Source organism: Chlorocebus sabaeus, chromosome 21, assembly GCF_047675955.1.
Source record: "Chlorocebus sabaeus isolate Y175 chromosome 21, mChlSab1.0.hap1, whole genome shotgun sequence".
NCBI classification, from domain to species: Eukaryota; Metazoa; Chordata; class Mammalia; order Primates; family Cercopithecidae; genus Chlorocebus; species Chlorocebus sabaeus.
In genome coordinates, this window is record NC_132924.1 from 115,712,573 (window position 1) to 115,735,996 (window position 23,424).

The following is a 23,424-nucleotide window of genomic DNA, read 5'->3' on the forward strand; positions in this document are numbered from 1 at the left end:
AGTTCCTGATTTACTTTAACAACAAGTCTCCGATAGATGATTCAGGGATGCCCAAGGATCGATTCTCAGCTAAGATGCCTAATGCATCATTCTCCACTCTGAAGATCCAGCCCTCAGAACCCAGGGACTCGGCTGTGTACTTCTGTGCCAGCAGTTTAGCCACAGCGCTGCAGAATCACCCCTTTCCTGTGCAGAAACCCTGGTGTTTCCCCTTCTCCTTCTACCTCCCAGCAGTCCTGGGCAAAGTCTTTTCTGTTCCTCCCTCCCCTGAGACAAAAGTGGTTTGGGGGTGTGACAAAGACAGAAAATGAGAAGGTATCAACATAGGAAACCATATATTGGTTTGAGGATTATAAAATGGGTTTTTAGGATTCCTCAAAAATTCTCTCTGCTCAAAACACATAGGAGTAAGATAAACCTTGGCTACCCACGCTGGAGATTTCCCTGCCTTCCTGCATTTGCCATCCCATGAGAATGGTGGGAACTCCTGAGACAGGCTGCATTTTCTGAACTATGAGGCCCTCTTCCTTCTCTCCTAAGTTGCAAACAGAAATTTCCCTCACACATTTTCTAGATTGTAAAAGAAAGTTCGTTACTATGATTGTGGACATTCCTTTATAATGCCAATTTCAAATTTACATTTACTTAGGGATTTTTCACTACTCCTAAAGAGTGTCTCAAATGTGGCTAGAGCAAGCAGGTTGCTACATTAGATGTAAGTTATCTGGCCTGGAATCTAAGGATCCATTTGTCTCTATTCTGCATAAGAAGAGCCAGGTGCTGCCTAAAGGCTGTGCACAGTCAGACAACACTAACGAGGCCTCCTGGTGAGGACTCACACTGGGGTATCTAAAAGCAGACAAGCATGTCCAGTCTTCTGTTGTCCTGTTTCCTTTCTGCTTATATGTCCTTAACACACAAATTTACATTTTTGTTATTTATATGAAAAGTTTCGACACAATACCTGCAATCCATTCTGAGTGGTTATAATTTCTCTTTGATATTCATGTTTAATATTGATTCCTTCTAAATCACTATCATGGTATCATTGACAATTGAGGCAACAGATCCCTGTATTTTGAGTGCCCCAGGCAATTGAGCTTTGTTGGAGTTCTGCCGTAAGCCAAATTCCACTTTGTCATTCTCCTATTTTTTTTTTTTTTTTTTTTTTACGTACAGGGGTCCTGACACTCGAGACGGAAATAGTGCAGAATTCCTCCTGGGTGCTTCCAGATTATTTTCCTTCCTCCTTTTCTAAAGCCCAGCTGCATTACAGACTTCCTTTAGCCTGATTTGAAATTCATTTATGTGATCATGCATCTGTCTCTACCTGTATTTTGTATCTGGCTTCTGCCTCTCACCCATCAGTCCCATGGCTACTAGAAGGTATTCAATTTCTATTGACACAAATTACCATTAACTTGGTGGCTTGCAGGCCGGGCGCCGGTGGCTCACGCCTGTAATCCCTGCACTTTGGGAGGCCAAGGCGGGCGGATCACGAGGTCAGGCGATCGAGACCATCCTGGCTAACACGGTGAAACCCCGTCTCTACTAAAATACAAAAAATTAGCCGGGCACGGTGGCGGGCGCCTGTAGTCCCAGCTACTCGGGAGGCTGAGGCAGGAGAATGGCACGAACCCGGGAGCGGAGCTTGCAGTGAGCCGAGATGGTGCCACTGCACTCCAGCCTGGGCGACAGAGTGAAGACTCCGCCTCAAAAAAAAAAAAAAAAAAAAAAAAAAAAAGAAAAGCATAAAATAACTTGGTGGCTTGCAATAATTAAAAGCAATTATCTTACAGTTCTGCAGGTCAGAAGTCCAAAACCAGGCTAAAATCCAGGTGTTGGCAGGACTGCATTCCTTCCCAAGGCTCTAGGGGAGAACTGTTTTTCTCTCCTTTTCAGCTTCTAGAGGCCACCAGCATTCCTTGGCTCATGGCCCCATTCAATCTTCAAAGCCAACAGGGACTGGCTGAGCCTTTGCTTGCTCTGCATCACTCTGAGGCTCACTCTTTATTCTCCCTCTTCCACATTTTAGGACCCTTGTGATTACATTGGGCCCACCTGGAAAATCCAGGCCACACTCCCTGTATTAAGGCCAGCTGATTAGCAAGCTTCATTCCATTTGGAACATTCCTTTCTCCCCTTGCCACATAATTTAACACATTCCCAGTTTCTGGGAATTAGACATGGACATCTTTGAGAGGTTGTCATGCTGCCTGCCATACTTGGTATGTGGTTACAGGGAGTGGTAAGCAATTAAATTTTTGAAGACAGAATTATGACCACAGTTTTATATCCTGGGTACAACAGACCCTGAAAAAGGATAGAGCCGACAGGGAAATAGGCCCCTCCGGTAACACAAGCTAGTCTGCAAACTAATACCCTTTAACATTGGCATGTACTTTTGAATGCAGTGAACTCAGAAGCATACCTCTGTGCCAAGAGTCAAAATATGCCCTTTTATGGCAAGTAACTTAACTGACCAACTCAAAAAACAAATCTTTCTCTCAGCTTTCCATAATCTCTGAGAGGAAGTAGGTTTGGAGAAGTGGGGTTATGGGGAAAAGGCCAGGTGTTAATGATGAAAAAACACTGAACTTTTCTAGGGGTAGTAATAAGATTTAATTCAAGAATAGAACATTTCAGCTGCAAGTCTTCAAGAATAAGACAATCTTATCCTCTGTTTTATTGTGGGAATAGAGAATGTGAGAGGTTCCATTCCATGGGCCTTGGGAATTCAATATGGTTCAAGGATACATAAACCCAGGTTTTTCACTGCAAGGAAGAGCTTCAAATATAATCAGTTCTCAGGGCATCAGCTCAGTTTCTGTATCCCTAACAATGCAGTTGACATGCATCTTCTCAGATGCCTAACTCCTAACTCGCTGACAGATAATTGAAGTACGCATAAAGGAGTAGAAGCACCAAGCCACCAGTGAGAGGAATGAGAGAGTTCGCAGAGAAGCTCGCCTGCAGTAAGACAATGAGTTCATCTTTAAATACGTGGAGTCTGAGGTGCAGATGGATAAAGTTGGCAGGCTCCTATGTAAGGCATGTTATGGAGAAGGTGCTATGAATTGTTAATATCAAAATAAATACCCAGGGGGCTTCTGCATGTGTGCATCTGTATCTCAGATCCATTAGAGTTGAGTTCAGTCCTGCCTGATTCATCTCCCAGAGATGCAGCCTCCTCTTAAAGAAGTTGGGACTGGTGGCCCATTCAGTGATGTCACCGACAGATGCATCTTGTGGGGATAAAGTGTCACAACATTCATTTATTTGCTCATGCTCACAGAGGGCCTGGAATGTTCCACATCTGCTCTCACTCTGCCATGGGCTCCTGGACTCTCTGCTGTGTGTCCTTTTGTATCCTGGTAGCGAGTGAGTCTTCAGAATATTAACCATTGTCATACTGGGCTCCTGCATGGATGATACCTTATATTTTCCTTATTCTGATGCCCAATTCCGTCTTCTTTCATAGAGCACACAGATGCTGGAGTTATCCAGTCACCCCGGCATGAGGTGATAGAGATGGGAAAAGAAGTGACTCTGAGGTGCGAACCAATTTCAGGCCATACCTACCTCTTCTGGTACAGACAGACCATGATGCGGGGACTGGAGTTCCTGATTTACTTTAACAACAAGGTTCCGATAGATGATTCAGGGATGCCCAAGGATCGATTCTCAGCTGAGATGCCTGAGGCATCATTCTCCATTCTGAAGATCCAGCCCTCAGAACCCAGGGACTCGACTGTGTACTTCTGTGCCAGCAGTTTAGCCACAGCGCTGCAGAATCACCCCTTTCCTGTGCAGAAACCCTGGTGTTTCCCCTTCTCCTTCTACCTCCCAGCAGTCCTGGGCAAAGTCTTTTCGTTTCCTCCCTCTCCTGAGAAAAAAGTGGTTTGAGGGTCTGACAGAGTAAACGAGAAGGTATCAACATAGGAAACCTTAGGCTGGTTTGAGGATTATGAGATGGGTTTTGAGGATTCCTCAGATATTCTCTCTGCTCAAAACACACAGGAGTAAGATAAACCTTGGCTACCCACACTGGAGATTTCCCTGTCCTCCTGCATTTGCCATCCCATGAGAACGGTGGGAGCTCCCGAGAAAGGCTACGTTTTCTGAACTATGCTTTCCCCTTCATTCTCTCCTAACTCTTAAGTTGCAAACAGAAATTTCCTTCACAAGTTTTCTAGATTGTAAAAGAAAGTTCTTTACTACGGATGTGGACATTCCTTTTTAATGCCAATTTCAACTTTATGTTTATTAAGGGATTTTTCATTATTCCTAAAGAGTGTCTCAAATGTGGCTAGAACAAGCAGGTTAGTTCACTAAATGTAAGCTACCTGGCCTGGAATCTAAGGATCCAGTTATCTCTATTCTGCATAAGAAGAGCCAGGTGCTGCCTAAACACTGTGCACACTGACAGAGCACTGATGAGGCCTCCTGGTAAGGACCCATACTGGGGTATCTCAAGGCAGACAGACATGTCCAGTCTTCTGTTGCCCTGTATCCTCCCTGATTATATGTCCTTAACACAAAAATTTACATTTTTCTTCTTATGTATATGAGAAGTTTCTATATAATACCTGCAATCCATTCTGACTGGTTATAATTTCTCTGATATTCATATTTATATACTGATTCCTTCTAAATCCCTATCATGATATCATTGACAACTGAGGCGGAAGATCCCTGTATTTTGAGTGCCCAAGGCAATTGAGGTTTGTTGGAGTTCTGCCGTAAGCCAAATTCCACTTTATCATTCTTCTATTTTTTTTTTTTTTTTGGACGTATAGAGGTCCTGACTTTCAAGACAAAAATAGTGCAGAATTCCTCCCTGCTGCTTCCAGATCATTTTATCCCTCCTACATTAAAGCCCTGCTGCTTTATACATGTTACTTTATAATAATACCCCTTCTCGTTGTACTTACCTTATTACCTTCAGAAATTTTCTTATTCAGTCCTTCTGCCTGCTACTAATCCAGTCATCTTTCTTAATACTATTCATCACATAGACAATTTATTCACTCGCAAGGCTTCTAAGTTTCTCAACCCTCTATACTCTGAGTCTTTTTCCCCTCCAGTCCTTTTCAGACTTATTTCCATGATTATAGACCATTTAAGGAACAACAAAGATCTTTCAATATTTCTATTTAAATTATCCTATCGTTCTACCACTACCTACCTTCTGTTTATCTCAGTAACTCCTACAATTCTTCTATTTCTATGACCTCTCCAGTTCATGGAGCCCAAAACTTTTATTATTTTTTTAATTTTTTTTGGTCTTTCTAGGATGTTATTTATTAAAAATAGATTATCTGTCCCTCCCCTAACCCCTCCTGGCAAAATGGCCTTTCCCAACATCTTTTTGTGCATGGATAACAGGTCTTGAGGATGCAGATGTGGCATCCTACCTAAACTACAGACTCAGGCTTTTCTGGGACAGTGGGGCAGCAGCTCTGCTGGCGCCAAGGGTGGGACAGCACAAGATGACATCAGCAAACCCTGGTGCACCTAACCGTGGGCTGCCATGGAGGCTGGAACGGACTGGAGTTCCTCCTGTTCCAGGCCTCAGGAGACAAAGTCCACAAAGAGAGACCCAGCAGCCCAGCAGCAGCCCCCTGAGAGCCCACAACTTTTAAACTCTTATGCTTTAATTCTTACATTCTTTTAATTATGTTTTGAGATTTAAGACTATAATATCAACCCCAATTAGATCCAACTCCCTGTAGGTTCCTATGAATGGCAGAGTTGGGAGGGGCACTAAAAATCCCTGTGGGGACTCATTCGATTTATCTTCTATAGTTGTCATAGCCTCCTCTTAGGTTCCTCTACTTCTAACCTTGGCCTCCCTCATTCTAGCCACCAACCCAGGGTCTACTCTCAACACAGAAGTCAGAGTGATCCTTTAGGTTAGATGCTGTCACTCTTCTGTTAAATCATACAGTAGCTTCCTATTTCACTCAGAGAAAAGCCTACAGCCTACATAGGCCTACAAGGTCCTAGGTGATCCCCCTCCCTGTTAAATTTCTTGCCTCCTCTCCGTTCCTCTTTCCCTTGCTTATTTTTTCACAACACATTGGCCTTCTGGCCATTCCTCGAATACACAAGGCACACTTCTGCCTTAGAACCTTTGCTCAAGCTATTCCCTTTGCTTGGAACATCATTCTCCCAAGTATCCCAGTTAGGCCTGCAAGAAGCCTGAATCATTCTACCAGTGATGCAATCATTTTCCTAAAATGACTTTTCAATTTTTATACATTCAACGAGTCTCCATTGTTCACTAGATAAAAATTTCACTTCGGGAGGGCGTTTGAATTTTTAAACATTTGGACCATATCTTATCTTATTTTTGACTACTGAGTAAGATAAATGTTACTTTATCAAGTGTACTTCACACCCTTACAAAACAGTCTTACACAATTTAATGCCTGTTCATACATTTGCTCTTGTAATTTCTGCTACCTTCTTCAAACTGTTCAATACTTCCAATCACTCAAGACACAATTGAATGCTTTCTTTCTCTATAAAGCAGGAAATGGTTCCATTTACTCTATTTTCACAGTGGGGTAAAATAGATACCTATTTTAGGAACAAAACAACCATGCAGATTATAGAAATTAAACTATTTTTTACATACTTTCGAAGGTGAGGAGGTTCAGAAGCTCAAATACGGTTAAGCTATGTTTTGCTTCTATTTAAGTCCATATTCCCCACCACTTGAAATCTTCCAAGAGAGATTTCCCTCATTCAAATTTAAAGCATTTTGATACAAGAGTGGGGCAGGGAAGTGCTCAGTAGAGAAGGGCTCAGTCCCTGGTGAGGGCTCCATCCTAGGGCCTGTGCCCACCGACCTAAATGAGGATAGGGGTTTCTGTTTTTGCACTCAAAAAGTTGCCTTTTGGCCCGCCACGCCCCCCATCCTGTGCCCATATAAACCTGAGACCTTCAGCGGACACAGACACGAGGCTGGACGTCGAGAGGAGCAGAATACACCAGCAGACACCACGGGCAGATCAGCGGTGGCGGAAGGACACGAATGCCGAAGGAGAGTTTAGCCAGGGGTAGTCAGAGAAGAGTCCTGCCACTGGGCAGCCAACTGCAGGGGAAAACCACCTTTCCACTCCATCCCCCGACTTCCGGGTCCCCATCTATCTCACTGAAAGCCACTTCCACCACTCAATAAAATCTTGCACTCAACCTTTCAACCCACATATGATCTGATTCTTCCAATACACTGGGCAAGAGCTCAGGCTGTCACATTGGCTCCCTGTCCTTGCAATAAGCAGAGGGTCTGTTTAGCTGACTAACACAAGCTGACTGCAGATGGCACAGCTGAAAGAGTGCACTGTAAGTCCTAGACACTGCCATGGGGTGGGAGCCCGAAAGCACTCCCCATGGCCTCTGCACCTGCCCGTCTGCATGCTCCCCCTAGCGGTTTGAGCACCTGGCACCAGTGAAGTGAGCCATACCCCTGTCACATGCCCAGCCAGTAGGGTAAGGGAACGCTCGGGTTTTAACTTAATGTGTAAAAGACCTTGTTAAGAGGATGAAAATGAAGCCACAGCAATGGATAAAACATTTGTAAACTACATATCCAACAAAGGAATATTATGACTATTTTAAGATTTGCAGAACTGTCTAACACATAGACTCATGAGCAATAAAAAATGATTATTACTTTAACCAGTGAGATTTGAGTGAGGCTTGTTATACAGCATTGCTGTGCAGGTGTCAACTGATATACTCTATATTGCAGTATCTATTTCTTAAAATTGTTCTAGCCATAATCCCATAGACCATTACTAATTCCAAGCTTGTTCTTTTTTTTTTTTTGAGACGGAGTCTCGCTGTGTCGCCCAGGCTGGAGTGCAGTGGCCGGATCTCAGCTCACTGCAACCAAGCTTGTTCTTTTTAGGAAGAGTGTTGCTCAACTCTGATGTCTTTCTTCTGTTTTCTACTTTGATTTACACATGAACATAGTTCCCAGCAGCTTTTAAACCTCCAGAAGCCCTTAACATTTCTGTTTCTGAAAAATATCTTTTCTTGTTTTCAGCATTTTTTATTGTTATTTTTTATTGTTTTGTACGGGAAGGTACTCAGTTTACCATGTTGAATTAGTAATTCTTTAAACATTTTTGCAATTCCAGTAATTAGAGATATTACTGCATTAGGCATTGAAGATACCATGGTCTTTGCAGTTCCTGCTTGCATATCAAGTCCTGTGAACTATTTCTGGTGTCTCTGAGTCACTTCCCAGTGTGGTCATTGGCTTTTACTGAGTCTGATTCACCACCGACCTTTACTGAGGCTGATTCACCAACCCCTTGGTCATTCTTGGACACATAAGCACAAATACAACAGTGTCCTTTCCCAAAATATGTAATACGCAGGGAAAATTACTTTCATGTAAAATAGACATGTCCTTTTAATATTACCAGTAGATCATTCTAATTATGGACTAGTAACATCCAACAGACTTATTTGGGTTTAGTGACAGACCTATTACTGTGTTCACTCCTCAGTTCAAACACAGAATGTGTATTTTCCATATTGTGTAGCTTCAAGTTTTGGGGTTCTCCATCAAATACTTAGCTATACAATGGCAGCTACTTTTTTTTGTCTGGACATTTTCTCAAATCCTGGAGGATTACAAACTTCTCCTTCACTGGTGAAATTTTTTTTAATGCAGGGTCAAACCTGATATTAAGTCTCCCAGAGAGTAAGAAGACAACTATTCAGGGTCTACAAGATGACCAGTTAGAAGCAGCTGTGGTTCGTGGTGCTCATGGAGAGGAATGAAATGGGGTGATTGAATTTAGCACTGTCAATTGAAATATTCAGGTTCTCACACTGGGATTGACTAGGCAAACAACTTGACCCACAGAGAACAAAGAAAAGCAGAGTGTTGGGGGCACGACAGCCCACTGGGAGCAGCACACAGCCAAAGGAACCCCCACCCCAGCCAAGGCAAGCAGTGAGTGATTGTGTGACCCTGCCCAGGAAACCATGCTTCTTCCACAGATCTTTGCAACCCATGTATCAGGAGATTCCCTCACAAGCCCAGAACAACAGGGCCTTGGATCCAGTACACAGAGCTGTGTAAAGTTTTAGCAGAGCAGCTGCTCCAGCACTCACAGAGACCCAGGAGTTTTACACATTTCAGCCCCAGGATCCCAGGCAAGGCGGGAAATCTGTCCACATATAACCCTAGAAAGGGGGCTGACTCCAGGGAGCCAAGGAGCATCATCCTGCAGGCCCCACTTCCACAGCACCTCACAAGCTAAGACCCACTGGCTTGGAATTCCAGACAGCCAATGGCAACAGGCTAGAATCTGCCTGAGATAAGTCTGGATTCCTGGGGAAAGGGGGTGGCCACCAACTCTGCAGTCCAGTAGACTTAGCTGTTTGAGCCTGCCAGCTTTGGAGAATACAAATGGTCTGGATGAGGAAAGGTCCCCCATAATGCAGCACAGCTGCCTTGCCAGAAGATCATGGCCAGACTGCTTCTTTAAGCAGAACCTTGATCCATTCCTTCTCAGTGGGCAGGACCTCCCTGTGTAGGCTTCAGCCATTCTACCCAGGGTTCTACACTGAAAACTCTGATCTCTCCCTGGGATGGAGCTCCTGGCAGGGAGGGGCAGCCTCCATCACCACAGTTCAGTCAACTCAGTCCTTCTAGCCTGTTGGCTTTGTAGAATCCAAATGGTCTGGATGAGAAAGACTCCCCATAATGCAGCACATCTGCTCTACCAAAAAGCAGATAAACTGCTTCTTTAATCAGGTCCCTGATCCTGTTCATCCCAACTGGGTGAGACCTCCCAACAGGGTCTCCAGCCATCTCCTACAGGTGTGTTCTGGCCAGCAACAGGTCAGTACGCCCCTGGGATGGAGCTTCCAGAGGAAGAAGTTGGCTGATATCTTTGCTGTTTCACAGCCTTCACTAATGATACCTCCAGTATGGGAAAAACCAAAGCAGCTAAGGTCTGAAGTGGACTTCCAGCAAACCACAGCAGCCCTACAATAAAGTGGCCTGACTATTAAAAGAAAAACAAACAAACAGAAAACAACAAAGTACAGTATCAGTGAAAAGGACCCTGCAAAATCCAAGGTCAAAGGTCAGCAACCTCAAAGATTGAAGGTAGCTAAGCCCACAAAAATGAGAAAGAATCAACACAAAAATGTTGAAAACTTAAAAAGCAGGATGTCTCTTCTCCTCCAAATGACTATAACACCTCTCCAGCAAGGGCACAGAATTGGGCTGAGGCTGAAATGGCTGGATTGGCAGAAGTAGGGTTCAGAAGGTGGTAATAATGAACTTTGCTGAGATAAAGAAGCATGTTGTAACCCAATACAAAGAAGCTAAGAATCATGATAAAACAATGCAGGAGCTGACAGCCAGAATAACCAGTTTACAGAGGAACATAATCTACCTGATGGAGCTGAAGAATACAACACAAGAACTTCACATTGCAATTACAAGTATCAGAGGGAGAACAGACCAAGTGGAAGAAGGAATCTCAGAGTTTGAACACTATGTTTCTTAAATAAGAGGGGCAGACAAGAATAGAGGGAAAATAATGAACAACACCCCCAAGAAATATGGGATTATATAAAGAGACTGAACCCATGACTGATTGGGGTACCTAAAAGAGATAAGGATAATGGAGCCAAATTGGAAAACATACTTCAGGATATGATCCAGAAGATCTTTCCCAGCCTAGCAAGACACACCAACATTCAAATTCAGGAAATGCAGAGAACCCCCGTAAGATACTCCATGAGAAGATAAACCCCAAGACGCATAATCATCGGATTCTCCAAGGTTGAAATGAAAAAAAAGTGTTAAGGGCAGCCAGAGAGAATGACCAGGCCACCTACAAAGGGAAGCCTATCAGACTAACAGCAGACCTGTCTGTGGAAACCTTATAAAGTAGAGTGGTTGGAAGCTATGCTTTAACATTCTTAAAGAAAAGAATCTCCAACCCAGAATTTCATATCTGACCAAACTAGGCTTCATAAGTGAAGAAGAAATATGATCCTTTTCAGACAAGCAAACACTTAGGAAATTTGTCACCACCAGGACCACCTTGCAAAAGCTCCTCTAGGAAGCACTAAATATGAAAAGATAAAAACCATTACCAGCCACTACAAAACACACTGAAGTACACAGACCAGTGACACTATGAAGCAACCACATAAACAAGTCTGTGAAATAACCAGCTAGCATAGTAATGACAGGATACAACTTACATATAACAATACTAACTTTTGGCCGGGCGCGGTGGCTCAAGCCTGTAATCCCAGCACTTTGGGAGGCCGAGATGGGCGGATCACGAGGTCAGGAGATCGAGACCATTCCCAACATGGGCTAACATGGTGAAACCCCGTCTCCACTAAAAAATACAAAAAACTAGCCAGGTGAGGTGGCGGGCGCCCATAGTCCCAGCTGCTCGGGAGGCTGAGGCAGGAGAATGGCGTGAACCCGGGAGGCGGAGCTTGCAGTGAGCTGAGATCCGGCCATTGCACTCCACCCTGGGCGACAGAGCGAGACTCCGTCTCAAAAAAAAAAAAAAAAAAAAACTAACTTTTAAGTGTAAATGGGCTAAATGCCCAATTAAAAGACATAGAATGGCAAGCTGAATAAAGAAGCAAGACTCACTGATATGCTGTCTTCAGGAGACACATCTCACATGCAAAGACAAACATAGGCTCAAAATAAAGGGATGGAGGAAATTTTACCAACCAAATGGAAAACAGAAAAAAGCAGGGGTTGCAATCTTAGTTTCTGACAAAACAAACTTTAAACCAACAGAGAATAAAAAAGACAAAGAAGGGCATTACATAATGGTAAAGGGTTCAATTCAACAAGAAGAGCTAACTATCCTAAATATATATGCACCCAATACAGGAGCACCCAGATTCATAAAGGAAGTTCTTAGAGATCTACAAAGAGAGACTAGACTCCCACACAATAATAGTGGGAGACTTTAACACCCCACTGACAGTATTAGAAACATCATTGAGACCAAAAATTAACAAATATATTCAGGACCCAAATTTACCTCTGGATTAAGTGGCACTGTTAGATATCCATAGAACTCTTCACTTGAAAACATCAGAATATACACTCTTCTCATCATCATATGGCTCTTACTCAAATTGATCACATATTTGGAAGTAAAACACTCCTCAGCAAATGCAAAAAAAACCCTGAAATCATGACAGTCTCTCAGATCACAGTTCAATCAAATTAGAACTCAAGATCAAGAAATTCACTTAAACCACACAACTACATGGAAATTGAACAAACCTGCTCCCGAATGACTGTTGGGTAAATAACAAAATTAAGGCAGAAATCAAGAAGTTCTTTGAAACTAATGAGAAAAAAGAGACAATGTACCAGAATCTCTGGTACAGATAAATCAGTTTTAAGAGGGAAATGTATTGCACTGAAGGCCCACTACAAACCTCTGCTCAAAGAAATGAGAGAAGACACAAACAAATAAAGAAACATTCCGTGCTCATGGGTAGGAAGAATCAACATTGTGAAAATGGCCATACTGTACAAAGTAACGTATAGATTCAATGCTATTCCCATTAAACTACCATTGATATTCTTCACAGAATTAGGAAAAGAAACTATTTTAAAATTCATATGGAACCAAAAAAAGAGCCTGAATAGACAAGACGATCATAAGCAAAAAGAACAAAGCTAGAGGAATCAGCTACCAGACTTCAAACTATACTTTAAGGCTGCAATAACCAAAACAGAATGGTGCTGGTACAAGAGCAGACACATAGACCAATGGAACAGAATAGAGAACTCAGAAATAATATTACATACCTACAACCATCTGACCTTCAACAAACCTGGCAAAACAAGCAATGGGGAAAAGACTGCCTATTTACTAAATGGTGCTGGGAGAACTGGCTAGCCAAATGCAGAAAATTGAAAACGGACTCCTTCCTTACACCATACACAAAAATTAACTCAAGATGGATTAAAGACTTACATGGAAAACCCAAAACTATGAACACCCTAGAAGAAAATGTAGGCAATCCCATTTAGGACATAGGCACAGGCAAAGATTTAATGATGAACATACCAAAAGCAATTGCAACAGAAGCAAAAATCGACAAATGCAATCTAATTAAACAAAAGAGATTCTGCACAGCAAAATAAACTATCATCAGAGTAAACAGACCCCTGTAGAATGGGAGACACTTTTTTTGCAGTCTATCTATCTTATAAAGGTCAGATAGATATCCAGAGTCTGCAAGGAATTTAAACAAATTTACAACAAAAAAAACCCCCAGACAACCGCATTAAAAAGTGGGCAAAGGATGTGAACAGACACTTCTCAAAAGAAGACATACATGTGGCCAAGAAACATTTAAAAAATAGCTCACCATCACTGATCATTAGAGAGATGCAAATCAAACCACAATGAGATTCCATTTCATGCCAGCCAGAATGGCTATTATTAAAAAGTCAAAAAATAACAGACACTGGCAAGGTTGCAGAGGAAAAGGAATACTTTTACACTGTTGTGGGAGTGTAAATGACTTAAACCATTGTAGAAGACAGTGTGGCGACTCCTCAAAGACCTAGAGGCAGAAATACCATTTGACCCAGCAATTCTATTATGGGGTATATACCCAAAGGAATATAAATCATTCCATTATAAAGATACATGCATGTGTATGTTCATTGCAGCGCTAGTCACTATAGCAAAGACATGGAATCAACCTAAATGCCCATCAGTGATAGACTGGATAAAGAATGTGTGATGCATACAACATGAAATTGTATGTTGGCATAAAAAGAAATGAGATCATGTCCTTTCCAGGGACATGGATAGAGTTGGAAGCCATTATCCTCAGCAAACTAACAGGAACAGAAATCCAAACACTACATGTTCTCACTTACAAGAGGGAGCTAAATGGTAAGAACACATGGACAGATCCCAGGGGACAAGACACACTAGGGCCTGTCAGAAGGGGGTTAGTGGGAGGGAGAGCATGAGCAAGAAAAGCTAATGAATGCTGGGTTAGTACCTGGGTGATGGGATGATCTGTGTAGCAAACCACCATAGCACACGTTTACCTATGTAACAAACCTGCACTTCCTGCACAGGTATCCCGGAACTTAAAATAAAAGTCGAAGGAAAAAAAAAAAAAAGATAACCATTCAAATTGCCTCATCAGATGGATTGTTATGGGAGAATGTATATTTCCAAGACTCTTGAAATTAAAGAGAGTGAGCTATTAGAAACAGTGAACTCCTAGACAGAAATAATTTAGAGTATGTGATAGTAAGCACACCTGTCAAAGCTCTCTCCGTTGAAGAAAATGTAATGAAGAGGACTCTCTGAAAGAAATTAGAGCACATGCACACAACGATTCAAAATCAATCAACATTATTATTACAAAACCTGAGAGTATAATTAAAAGAACGCTTGTGCTTGGAATACTTGTCACAGAGAATTTTAACTTCCTAAGAAAATGGATGAGACACTACAGTGTTTTGAAGTGATACTTCCTTCTGATCATCAGAACAGGCACGAAGGAATAATATTTAAAATTGAAAGCTCTTATGTAGTTCTTACTGTGTTTTAGGCATTTCAAGTGGATTCATTTTCCAAGTAGAAAATATTCAGCATCTACTTAGAATGCCTTATTTTATAGAAGAATAAAATGAAGCAGAAAGAAGATACATACTTTTCTTCATGTCACATGGCTAGTAAATGGAGGAAAGGGGGAATCAAACACAAGAATTTGGGGATGGGATTCCTTTTAACCATTTATAAACTATTATATCTAAAATTTAAAATATAAGTTCATTAAAATGGAAGAGGAAAAAGACTTCCTCAGGAATAGTTTTAACTTCTTAGAAGACTTACGCTTCTCATATGAAAGAAAGAGGAGGTTCTCGGCCGGGTGTGGTGGCTCACGCCTGTAATCTCTGCACTCTGGGAATCTGAGGCAGGCGGATCATTTGAGCTCAGGAGTTTGAGACCAGCCCGGGCAACATGGTGAAACCCCATTGCTACTAAAAATATGAAAAATTAGCTGGGGATTGGTGGTGCATGCCTGTGGTCCCAGCTACTCGGGAGGCTGATGTGGGAAAATCACTTGAGCCTGGGAGGCAGGGGTTACAGTAGCGAAGATCATGCTACTACACTCCAGCCTAGGTGACAGAGTAAGACCTCACCCCCAATTTTAAAAAGAAAGGAAGGAAGGAAGGAAGGAAGGAAGGAAGGAAGGAAGGAAGGAAGGAAGGAAGGAGAGGTTCTCATATCTGGGAAAGATATATTTTAGAGGGAAGAGGAAATGCACTCAGAGTCAACTGCTCTCAAAGGTTTATTATAAGAGATTTATTTTAGTTGTTACTAAGGCAGGCAAGATAACTGGATGTAAAGAAGCCTCATGGAGGAAAAAAAAGATGCAGGATCTCAGAGGGGAGACTAGATAAACTTTTCACAGGAAGACAAGATTTGGGGATTTGTTAAGGAATGACTCAAAATCAACACTACATAAAGGGTTACACGCAATTTGGACATTTTTGAGAAGAGATGCCTTGAGACATCAATTGAAGACTCTCAAATTATGGGATTTTCAGCTCTAGCCTGTGCTTGAAAGGAGCCTGCCTAATTATTTTTAAAATTATGATGCTTAGGAAAGTGTAAGAAAGGTGGAACATATTAAAGGAAAAGTAGGCAAACAAAAAATGAGAATACCTTTTAGACACAATTGCTCAACCAATGAAATTAAAGATATTCAATATTTATCTTAATAGTGCTTGCTTTAGAGGACCCAGACATTGTTAATTGCACATCTCTCAATAGAGAAGATCACAGAGATCAAATCTAGAATATTTTGAAAAGACTAGGGACAAGTGCAAACATAAAATTTAAGAAGGAATTTAATTCTAGTGAATATTGCTAATACTACATATGCTTGAGAAAGAACAGGACAAATTTACAAAGCATTTCAAACTTCTAGAAATTCAGCTTAAGCTAGACCAGGCCCAATAGCTCACGCTTGTAATCCCAGCACTTTGGGAGGCTGAGGCAAGTGGGTCACCTGAGGTCAGGAGTTAGAGACTAGCCTGGCTAACATAGTGAAACCTTGCCTCTACGAAAAATACAAAAATTAGCTGGGCGTGATGGCATGAGCCTGCTCCAGCCTGGGCAACAAGAGCAAAATTCCATCTCAAAAAGAAAAGAAAAAATTAGCGAGCCAACTCTTTATTTAGTAGGGGATCCTGTCTGCTAAGGAAAAGGTAATGGAAGAGCATATTCGGTTCGGCAGAATGCTAGCTAGCCCAACAAGCTGCAAAGCTCAACCCCTTCTTGACCAGAATCAAACCTCACATTTCTACTTCATTTGATCTGACATGAGTATTTTTCTCTCAGGTGTTTTGAGTCTTAGGTCAGAAAGAGTGGTTACCCCTGCACATGACCACTGTGCCAATGTAACACAGCATGTATTACTTCGGGTCTTGACAAAGGGCTCATTTCTAGTGCCTGTGTTCTTCTGGCTACCAGGAGACACTTCAGTGCCACAGCCACTTACTGACACTTTAGAGTTGCTGAGAGAATTGTCTGATTGTGGGAAACTAAGAAGCTCACGTTTGGTCCCTGGATCATGAGCCCTACCTGTTGAGCACCGAGAAAGCACTGGAAAGAGAAGGTAGGACCCAGAGATTTCTAAACTTGTGCAAATGGGCTAAGACCAATAGTGAGGTTGGGATTTTACACACGTTCAGGATGGTTATCAGACAAAGAAGCCACTGATATACCACCAGTACAATGCAGTTCAAATTACAATAAAAAGTTATGGGATTTTTTTGGGTCAGAAAAGCATATAAGAGAAGAAGTAAAAGAGTACACATGATTCCTATCACCTTTTATCCTCCAAACTAACTCTCATTAACACACAGAAATGTTTTCAAAGGGGGCACAAAGATAGACTGCGACAATCGTGGCCAATATTATGGTAGAGAAGGACCCTGTCCTGTAATGTTCCACATGTTAATGTTACGTGAAAGGGGACAGGGTCATCTCTGTGACAGTATAGTCACGAAGCCTCTTCCTGCTCAAATAAGTGGCCTTCATTAAAAGAAACACAGAAGAATCTTGTTTCATAAGCTAATGCCGATCATTGAGACAGCAACTGTTTCAGGAACATGAGGGAAGCTGTTGGAATGGGCTTTCCTTTAAACCTAGCCTGATTTCATCCTGCTGATGTGTGGGCTTTAAGTCAGGGCCTGAGAAGGACAGCCTAACTGTGGTCTAAGTCAGAGGGCTCTTCATTCCTCATAAACCAACAAATACATTAATATCATCAGAAAAATTACCGGGGCCTGTGGTGTCCCAAATTCTGACTTCTTTTTCCATTGAAGATCAGAGCATAGAGGAAGGAGATACCTCACTCATGTGCTCTTCTTGTTATCTGCTCACAGTTTCTTTGTTTCATGACTCTGTACCCTGAAAGAGGTTAGTCCTGGATATGCTAAGAGTTTTTTTAAAAAATCCCTGTCCTAGAATATTGTGGCCTTGAATCAAAGTGTTTTCTATATGTTTGTGTTTTCATCTTCCTTCCTAAGCCCTATATCTAGGCTCTGCCTTCTCCATCCACAAATCTCAGGATGCTATGGAGTCTGAAGACACTTGATTGCAGAGATAGCACAAGACCCCCACCCCCACCATCACCACACACACACACACAAATAAACACAGGACCAGAAAGGAGTGGTTACTGCCGATTCTCTAACATTACAAAAATATCACTGTTGTTACTTCTCACCCTGACGGTCATATGTTTCTCTGTCCCTTGACATACTCCCCTGTTTGGGGTGTTGGAGGAGAAATCTCTGTGCCAATAGCAGAGACATGGAGCTAGTGTGTCACATCCACTCTGTGAACAGAAATCTTACTACTATCTATACTCTAAAAAGCAGGCCATTTTCTAGAGTTTCACCCCCTCACCAGAAAGGATTTATTTGTGGATATTGGTTGACTTACTATACCAAGAGACTCAAGTGTTAATCATTAAAAGAACGTGTTTGTGCTTTCTTAGAAGTAACAGGAAGATCACATTTAACTGGAGAGTGCCTATTGTTGTTTTCAAGGAAGGTCAAAGCTCTCACTTACCCCTGCTCAATCTTCACCTATGCCCAAAGAATCAACATAAGTTTGAACCTTACCCTGGAGAAGTGAAAAGGGACCTTGTCCTCCAGAAATGCAGCAGACACTGTGCTATGGCTGGGGGAGTCACAGAGCACAAGAGTATCCACCTCCAGCCCTCATTGGGAATAAAATTAGGACAGTTCTGTCTCTTTCCAGGGCAGCCACCTTGTTCTCTGCATGAGGAGCATGGCAGTCCAGATGCTTCCAGGAGGGATCTGGGGCAAAGCTCTAACTAAGCAACACATTATTTTGATTTTGCGTGTCTGGCATATAGGGATGGCCGGTGAGGGGAACAATAAAATTCTTGATATTTCACAAGTGATTTATTGATGTCCAGAATTTGAGGTGCTGATGGCACACCTAAGTGGCAATATGCACCAGGCAGATCAATACATGATGCATCAGAGAAAGCAGAATGGGTGATGTGATGTCCAATGCCACGGAAGCACTGCAGCTAGGAGGGGTGACAGCTAATTGGGGTGTTTAGAGTCTTTGAGTGAACCAACCACATCAAAGAGTAATTGTAATTTATTTCACCCTATCTTCTGTAGCATTCACCTTTGGAGGAAGTTCCTTTGAGCAGGAACAGAGATGGTGATGTCACTGACAGTCCCCCCTTTTATTCTGGGTGAAAGGTCTAGAATCCTCAGCTCCAGTATTCATTCCCACAAAGGTCTCATCTAGGTGAAGTCTCCACCTGCCGCCCCCACCCCCCCCCGCCATGGCCACCAGGCTCCTCTGCTGTTTGGTCCTTTGTCTCCTGGGAGAAGGTGAGTCCCCATAAATAAAGCACCTGCAGTTTTGGATACTGTCAGTTATTTTTCCAATTATGTTTCTTATTCTGTCCCCAAATTCTATGTCTTTTCACAGAGCTCATAGATGCTGGAGTCACCCAGACACCAAGGCACAAGGTGACAGAGATGGGACAAGAAGTAACTATGAGATGTCAGCCAATTTTAGGCCACAATACTATTTTCTGGTACAGACAGACCATGATGCAAGGACTGGAGTTGCTGGTTTACTTACGCAACAAGGCTCCTCTAGATGATTCAGGAATGCCCAAGGATCGATTCTCAGCAGAGATGCCTAATGCATCTTTAGCTACTCTGAAGATCCAGCCCTCAGAACCCAGGGACTCGGCTGTGTATCTTTGTGCCAGTGGTTTGGTCACAGTGCTGCAGAATCGTCTGCTCCCTGTGCAGAAACCCTGGTGCTTTCTCTTCTCCTCCAGTACCCAGCAGCTCTCAGCAGCCTTTCTTGCTCCTCCCCCAGCACAGGAAGTATGTAGGTTTGGTGTTCCACATGTCCCTAGGCAAGGCAAGAACAGGTCATAAGGATGCATCATGTTAGGAAACTTTTGGCAGGAAGTCAGTGGGTGCAATGGTTCCTGGGATTCCTCACATACTTCTCACAAGGGTGCCTGAGACCAGGTTTGAGGGTGAGTGTCACAGACTGGAGCTTTTAAGTGATCGAGTGAGCTTAACACTGTGCAGCCATTGCACATGAATGCTTCCCTCCTTTGCTGCTTTTCATTATGACTTCTCTGCCATTTCTTTTCTCTTCTACCTTAAAACTTTCAACATCTTTGATGACTTCCCACATCAATCTTGGCTTCCCAGTTGTTTCAGTTGCTCACTTCAAATGATCATTTCCTTCACCTTCTTCTCCACTTTCTTTTTCTAGACTTCCAATAACAAATTATTTGAATTACCCCCAAACAGCTTCCTCAAGCCTCCTATTGTCTCATGCAGGCTTCTCCTTTCATCTCTGGTACTATTTCTGCCGCAATTCTTCAACCCCATCAGGACCACTAATTGACTTCTCCTGCAAACATTGCACCATATATCATCTCATGTACTATATTCATTATCCGACTTAGACTATTCTAAGTGTTCTAAGATGATTGTGAAATTCTTGCATATGTCTTCAACTCTCATCTTTTCTTTTTCTGTTTCTTACCTGGAAAGAGACCTTTCTTACCTGAAAGGGCCACTGAGTAGGCCCTTTCAATGACACAGAGAACATAAAATGTCCCTTACGCTTGTCAAACGGTATTATAACTATAGTGTGTCTTGAGATCTGTAAGTCCCTCTATGCATATAAAATTATATACTTTTCTTCTATTAAAAGAACATGTTACTTTTTAATGAGTTCATCAGTTTCATCTTTCAATTATAGTTATACTTTTGACAATTATAGAAGCACTAAAAAAAGTTATGCACTCAGAATGTATGATCCTATCACTTTTACGCCTGTGTGTGCTTCACTTCATATGTACAAAAAAGTTAAAAGAATGCCGAATAGGCATATTTATCCATTTTCTTGTAGGAATGATAAAGACAAACTTCCAAGGGGAAAATATTTGCAAAATAATCCACGGCACATAAAATTATTTAAGAAAAAAATAAATCAATAAATATCTCTGTTAAGTTTATATATAGTTTTATATGCTTGGGTAAGGAAGAAAAAAGTTGTGATACGTTTTGCTGGTTATTTGGAGAGAGAAAATATAGAAAGAGCAGAAAGAACATGATTAGCCTTGTCTTTGTTTGAAATTTTTCCTTTTTAAATTTGATACACTATTTACCATCAAAATTTAAAACAATATACAGACAAGCTAAAAAGAAAAAGAAATTTACTATGTAAAAAAAAAGCAGGAACTTATAGGCAGAGTATTAAGGGGAAGTTAAAATTATAAAGACCTATAAGCTTTCAGAGCAGTACAGACCTCACAGCTGAAGCTGGGATTTTAATGTCCTTGTGAAAGAGATGACAAAAAAGAGCCAGAATTACATTGTTTGCCTTAATCCTGGAGCTTCAAAAGGCTCCCAGGCTTTATAAACTAAAAGTATTATACCCCAAAGATCCAGAAATTGGAAACTGGATGTTTGGTCAGGTCTTTGGGTGACAGATAAAAAGGAAAAGTTAGGAGAGAAAAGTTGAATCTTCAGGCTGTGTCTCACATGTGTTTGGAATGAAATATACTCTGCATGGAATGTACACCATACACCCAAAAACTGACAAAAAGGTCCATAACCATTAAAACCCTTGGGGACGCTGGCATTAAGAAATTCAATACGGTTCTGGAGTAAACTTCTGTTTCCAACCAAGATGGACTAACAGGAATTAGATTTAACTTCTTGCTTGAAACAGCTAACACCCCACCCCCCACCCTGCCCCCTCCACACACATGTACACACAACACGTGAAACAACGGTTGTCAAGACATTGGAAGTCAGGCAACAGAAGACAATGATCTCTGAGAGATGGAAACAACCAAGCTGAGAACTATGACTGTCTTAATACCTGGAGGGAGTTTCCAGGCCGTGGGCCAGAAAGCAGAATCCAGGCAGAGCTGGGTGACCTCACTGAGCTCAGAGTCAGAGTTGGAAATACAAGATCAAAGCAGCTAGATTTCACATGACAGGGCATTGAAAAGGTGATTGCTGCACAGAGAGAATCCTGGAGACCTTCCTAGGGTCTCTCTTAACCTTTCAGCTGTGCTGTAAGCAGTATATATGTGAGGAAATTCCCTAAGGTTGGAGAAGGAGCCACTCAACAAGATTAGGGGAAACAATGCCTGGCACTCACAAAGGGCTGAAAGTTATACATACATACATATATATATATATATATATATAGAGAGAGAGAGAGAGAGAGAGAGAGCAGTGAGAATGGGAAACTTAATAATTCATGGGTCAATCAGCAGAGGTTTCAGATGACTTTTGCCTCAGTATTGAAGCAAAACAAGCCCTTCACTAAATTTGGTTCCTGGTCTATGTGGGCAAGACTTCAAAGTATGAAACTGTTTACAAGTAACTCAAGTCTCAGAGCAAAACTGAAGAACATTTCTAACATACAAGAATATCTGTTTGGAGATATCAGTATGAAATTATTGTTTTTAAACAATAGATAAAATGCTAAAGAAATGAATGCATACCTGTGTGAATAATGGGTTGGTGTATATATATATGTATTTCATAGTTCTGTCCACTTAGAAGACCACTAGTGCCCAGATGTTTGTTGCCAAATATTGTTCTCCAATTAAAAAAATGAAAAGTGGTTCTAGGACCCTGAGGTAAAAAATACAAGAATGTTGTAATGAAGTGTGCTCAAAAAAAGAAAAAAAAAAAAAAGAAAAAGGATGGGACACATCTCAAAAGGACAGAGGAATCCATCTGAAAGAGCTTCCCCAATGACTAAGGCTGGAACAATTTGTAAAAGAAAATCCGTAAGTTCACACTGAAAATGAAATGATTAAATAAATAAATAAATAATAAAAAATGTGAGATAGGACAATCTCTTACTGAAGAATTCCAGATTGCATATGTAGAAGAAACAGAGGGAAATAGAGAAGTCACTGTGACAACACCACTGTGAGTAGTTGCCACACATAAGACCCAATGACGAGTGCTAAAATTAGTGGGTATAACTTTAAGAAGAAATGGATCATTTGTACAGTTACAAAGTATCGTCCCCAAAATATTAATTAAGATAGTGGTTTTAACATATGCCCATACATTCTTTTATACTCATCCCCCTAGATTCCACTCTCCCGGATTCAGTGGCCTGCCTCTAATGAATAGACAAGGGAAATAGAAAAATGGTAACCAAGTGACCAAAGTTAATAAACGTGACCCGTAATAAGTCTTGTGAACCTCATGTGCATTCTCTTATGATGCAATGTTGTGATGTTATCATGTGACTACATATCTGTAATATTCCTCTCCCAAATCTATAATTCCTGTCTAATAATGAGAAAGCATCAGACAAATCCAAGTTGAATGACATTCTACAAAACACCTGACCAGTAATCTTCAAATGTCAACATCATTAAAAACAAGGAAAGAGGCTGTCACAAATTGAAGAACACTAAGAAGATATGACACCTAAATGTAATATGGGATCCTGGATTAGGTACTAGGGCAGGAAAAGGTCATTATCAGAAAAACTGGGGAAATCTGATTACAGTCTTTAGTTTAGTAAAACTGAACTTGACAACTGTGCCAGTGTCAAATTCACAGTTTGTGTGATGTTAGCACCAGCGGGTGTTGGATGAAGGATCTAAAGTCACTTGGTAGTATTGTTATAGCTACAGGACATCAGTTCTCCAGCTTTGGGTCACCTGAGTCCCTACCAAGCCAATTTGTGAGGCTGCTGTTAGTTGTCCTTACTCCCCAGACTCGGAGCTCTCAGATAGACCTAGAATTCAACCTCTTCTTCT

General features: G+C 41.6%; 1 gene segment (V, D, J or C); it reads left to right on the forward strand.

The window, feature by feature from the left end:
- The first annotated feature begins 18,909 nt into the window (after positions 1 to 18,909).
- LOC119621609 (T cell receptor beta variable 12-5-like) lies at positions 18,910 to 19,534 on the forward strand. The segment is given in 2 exon segments: positions 18,910 to 18,970; positions 19,071 to 19,534. Coding segments are annotated over 2 exon segments (513 nt in total).
- The last annotated feature ends 3,890 nt before the right edge of the window (positions 19,535 to 23,424 follow it).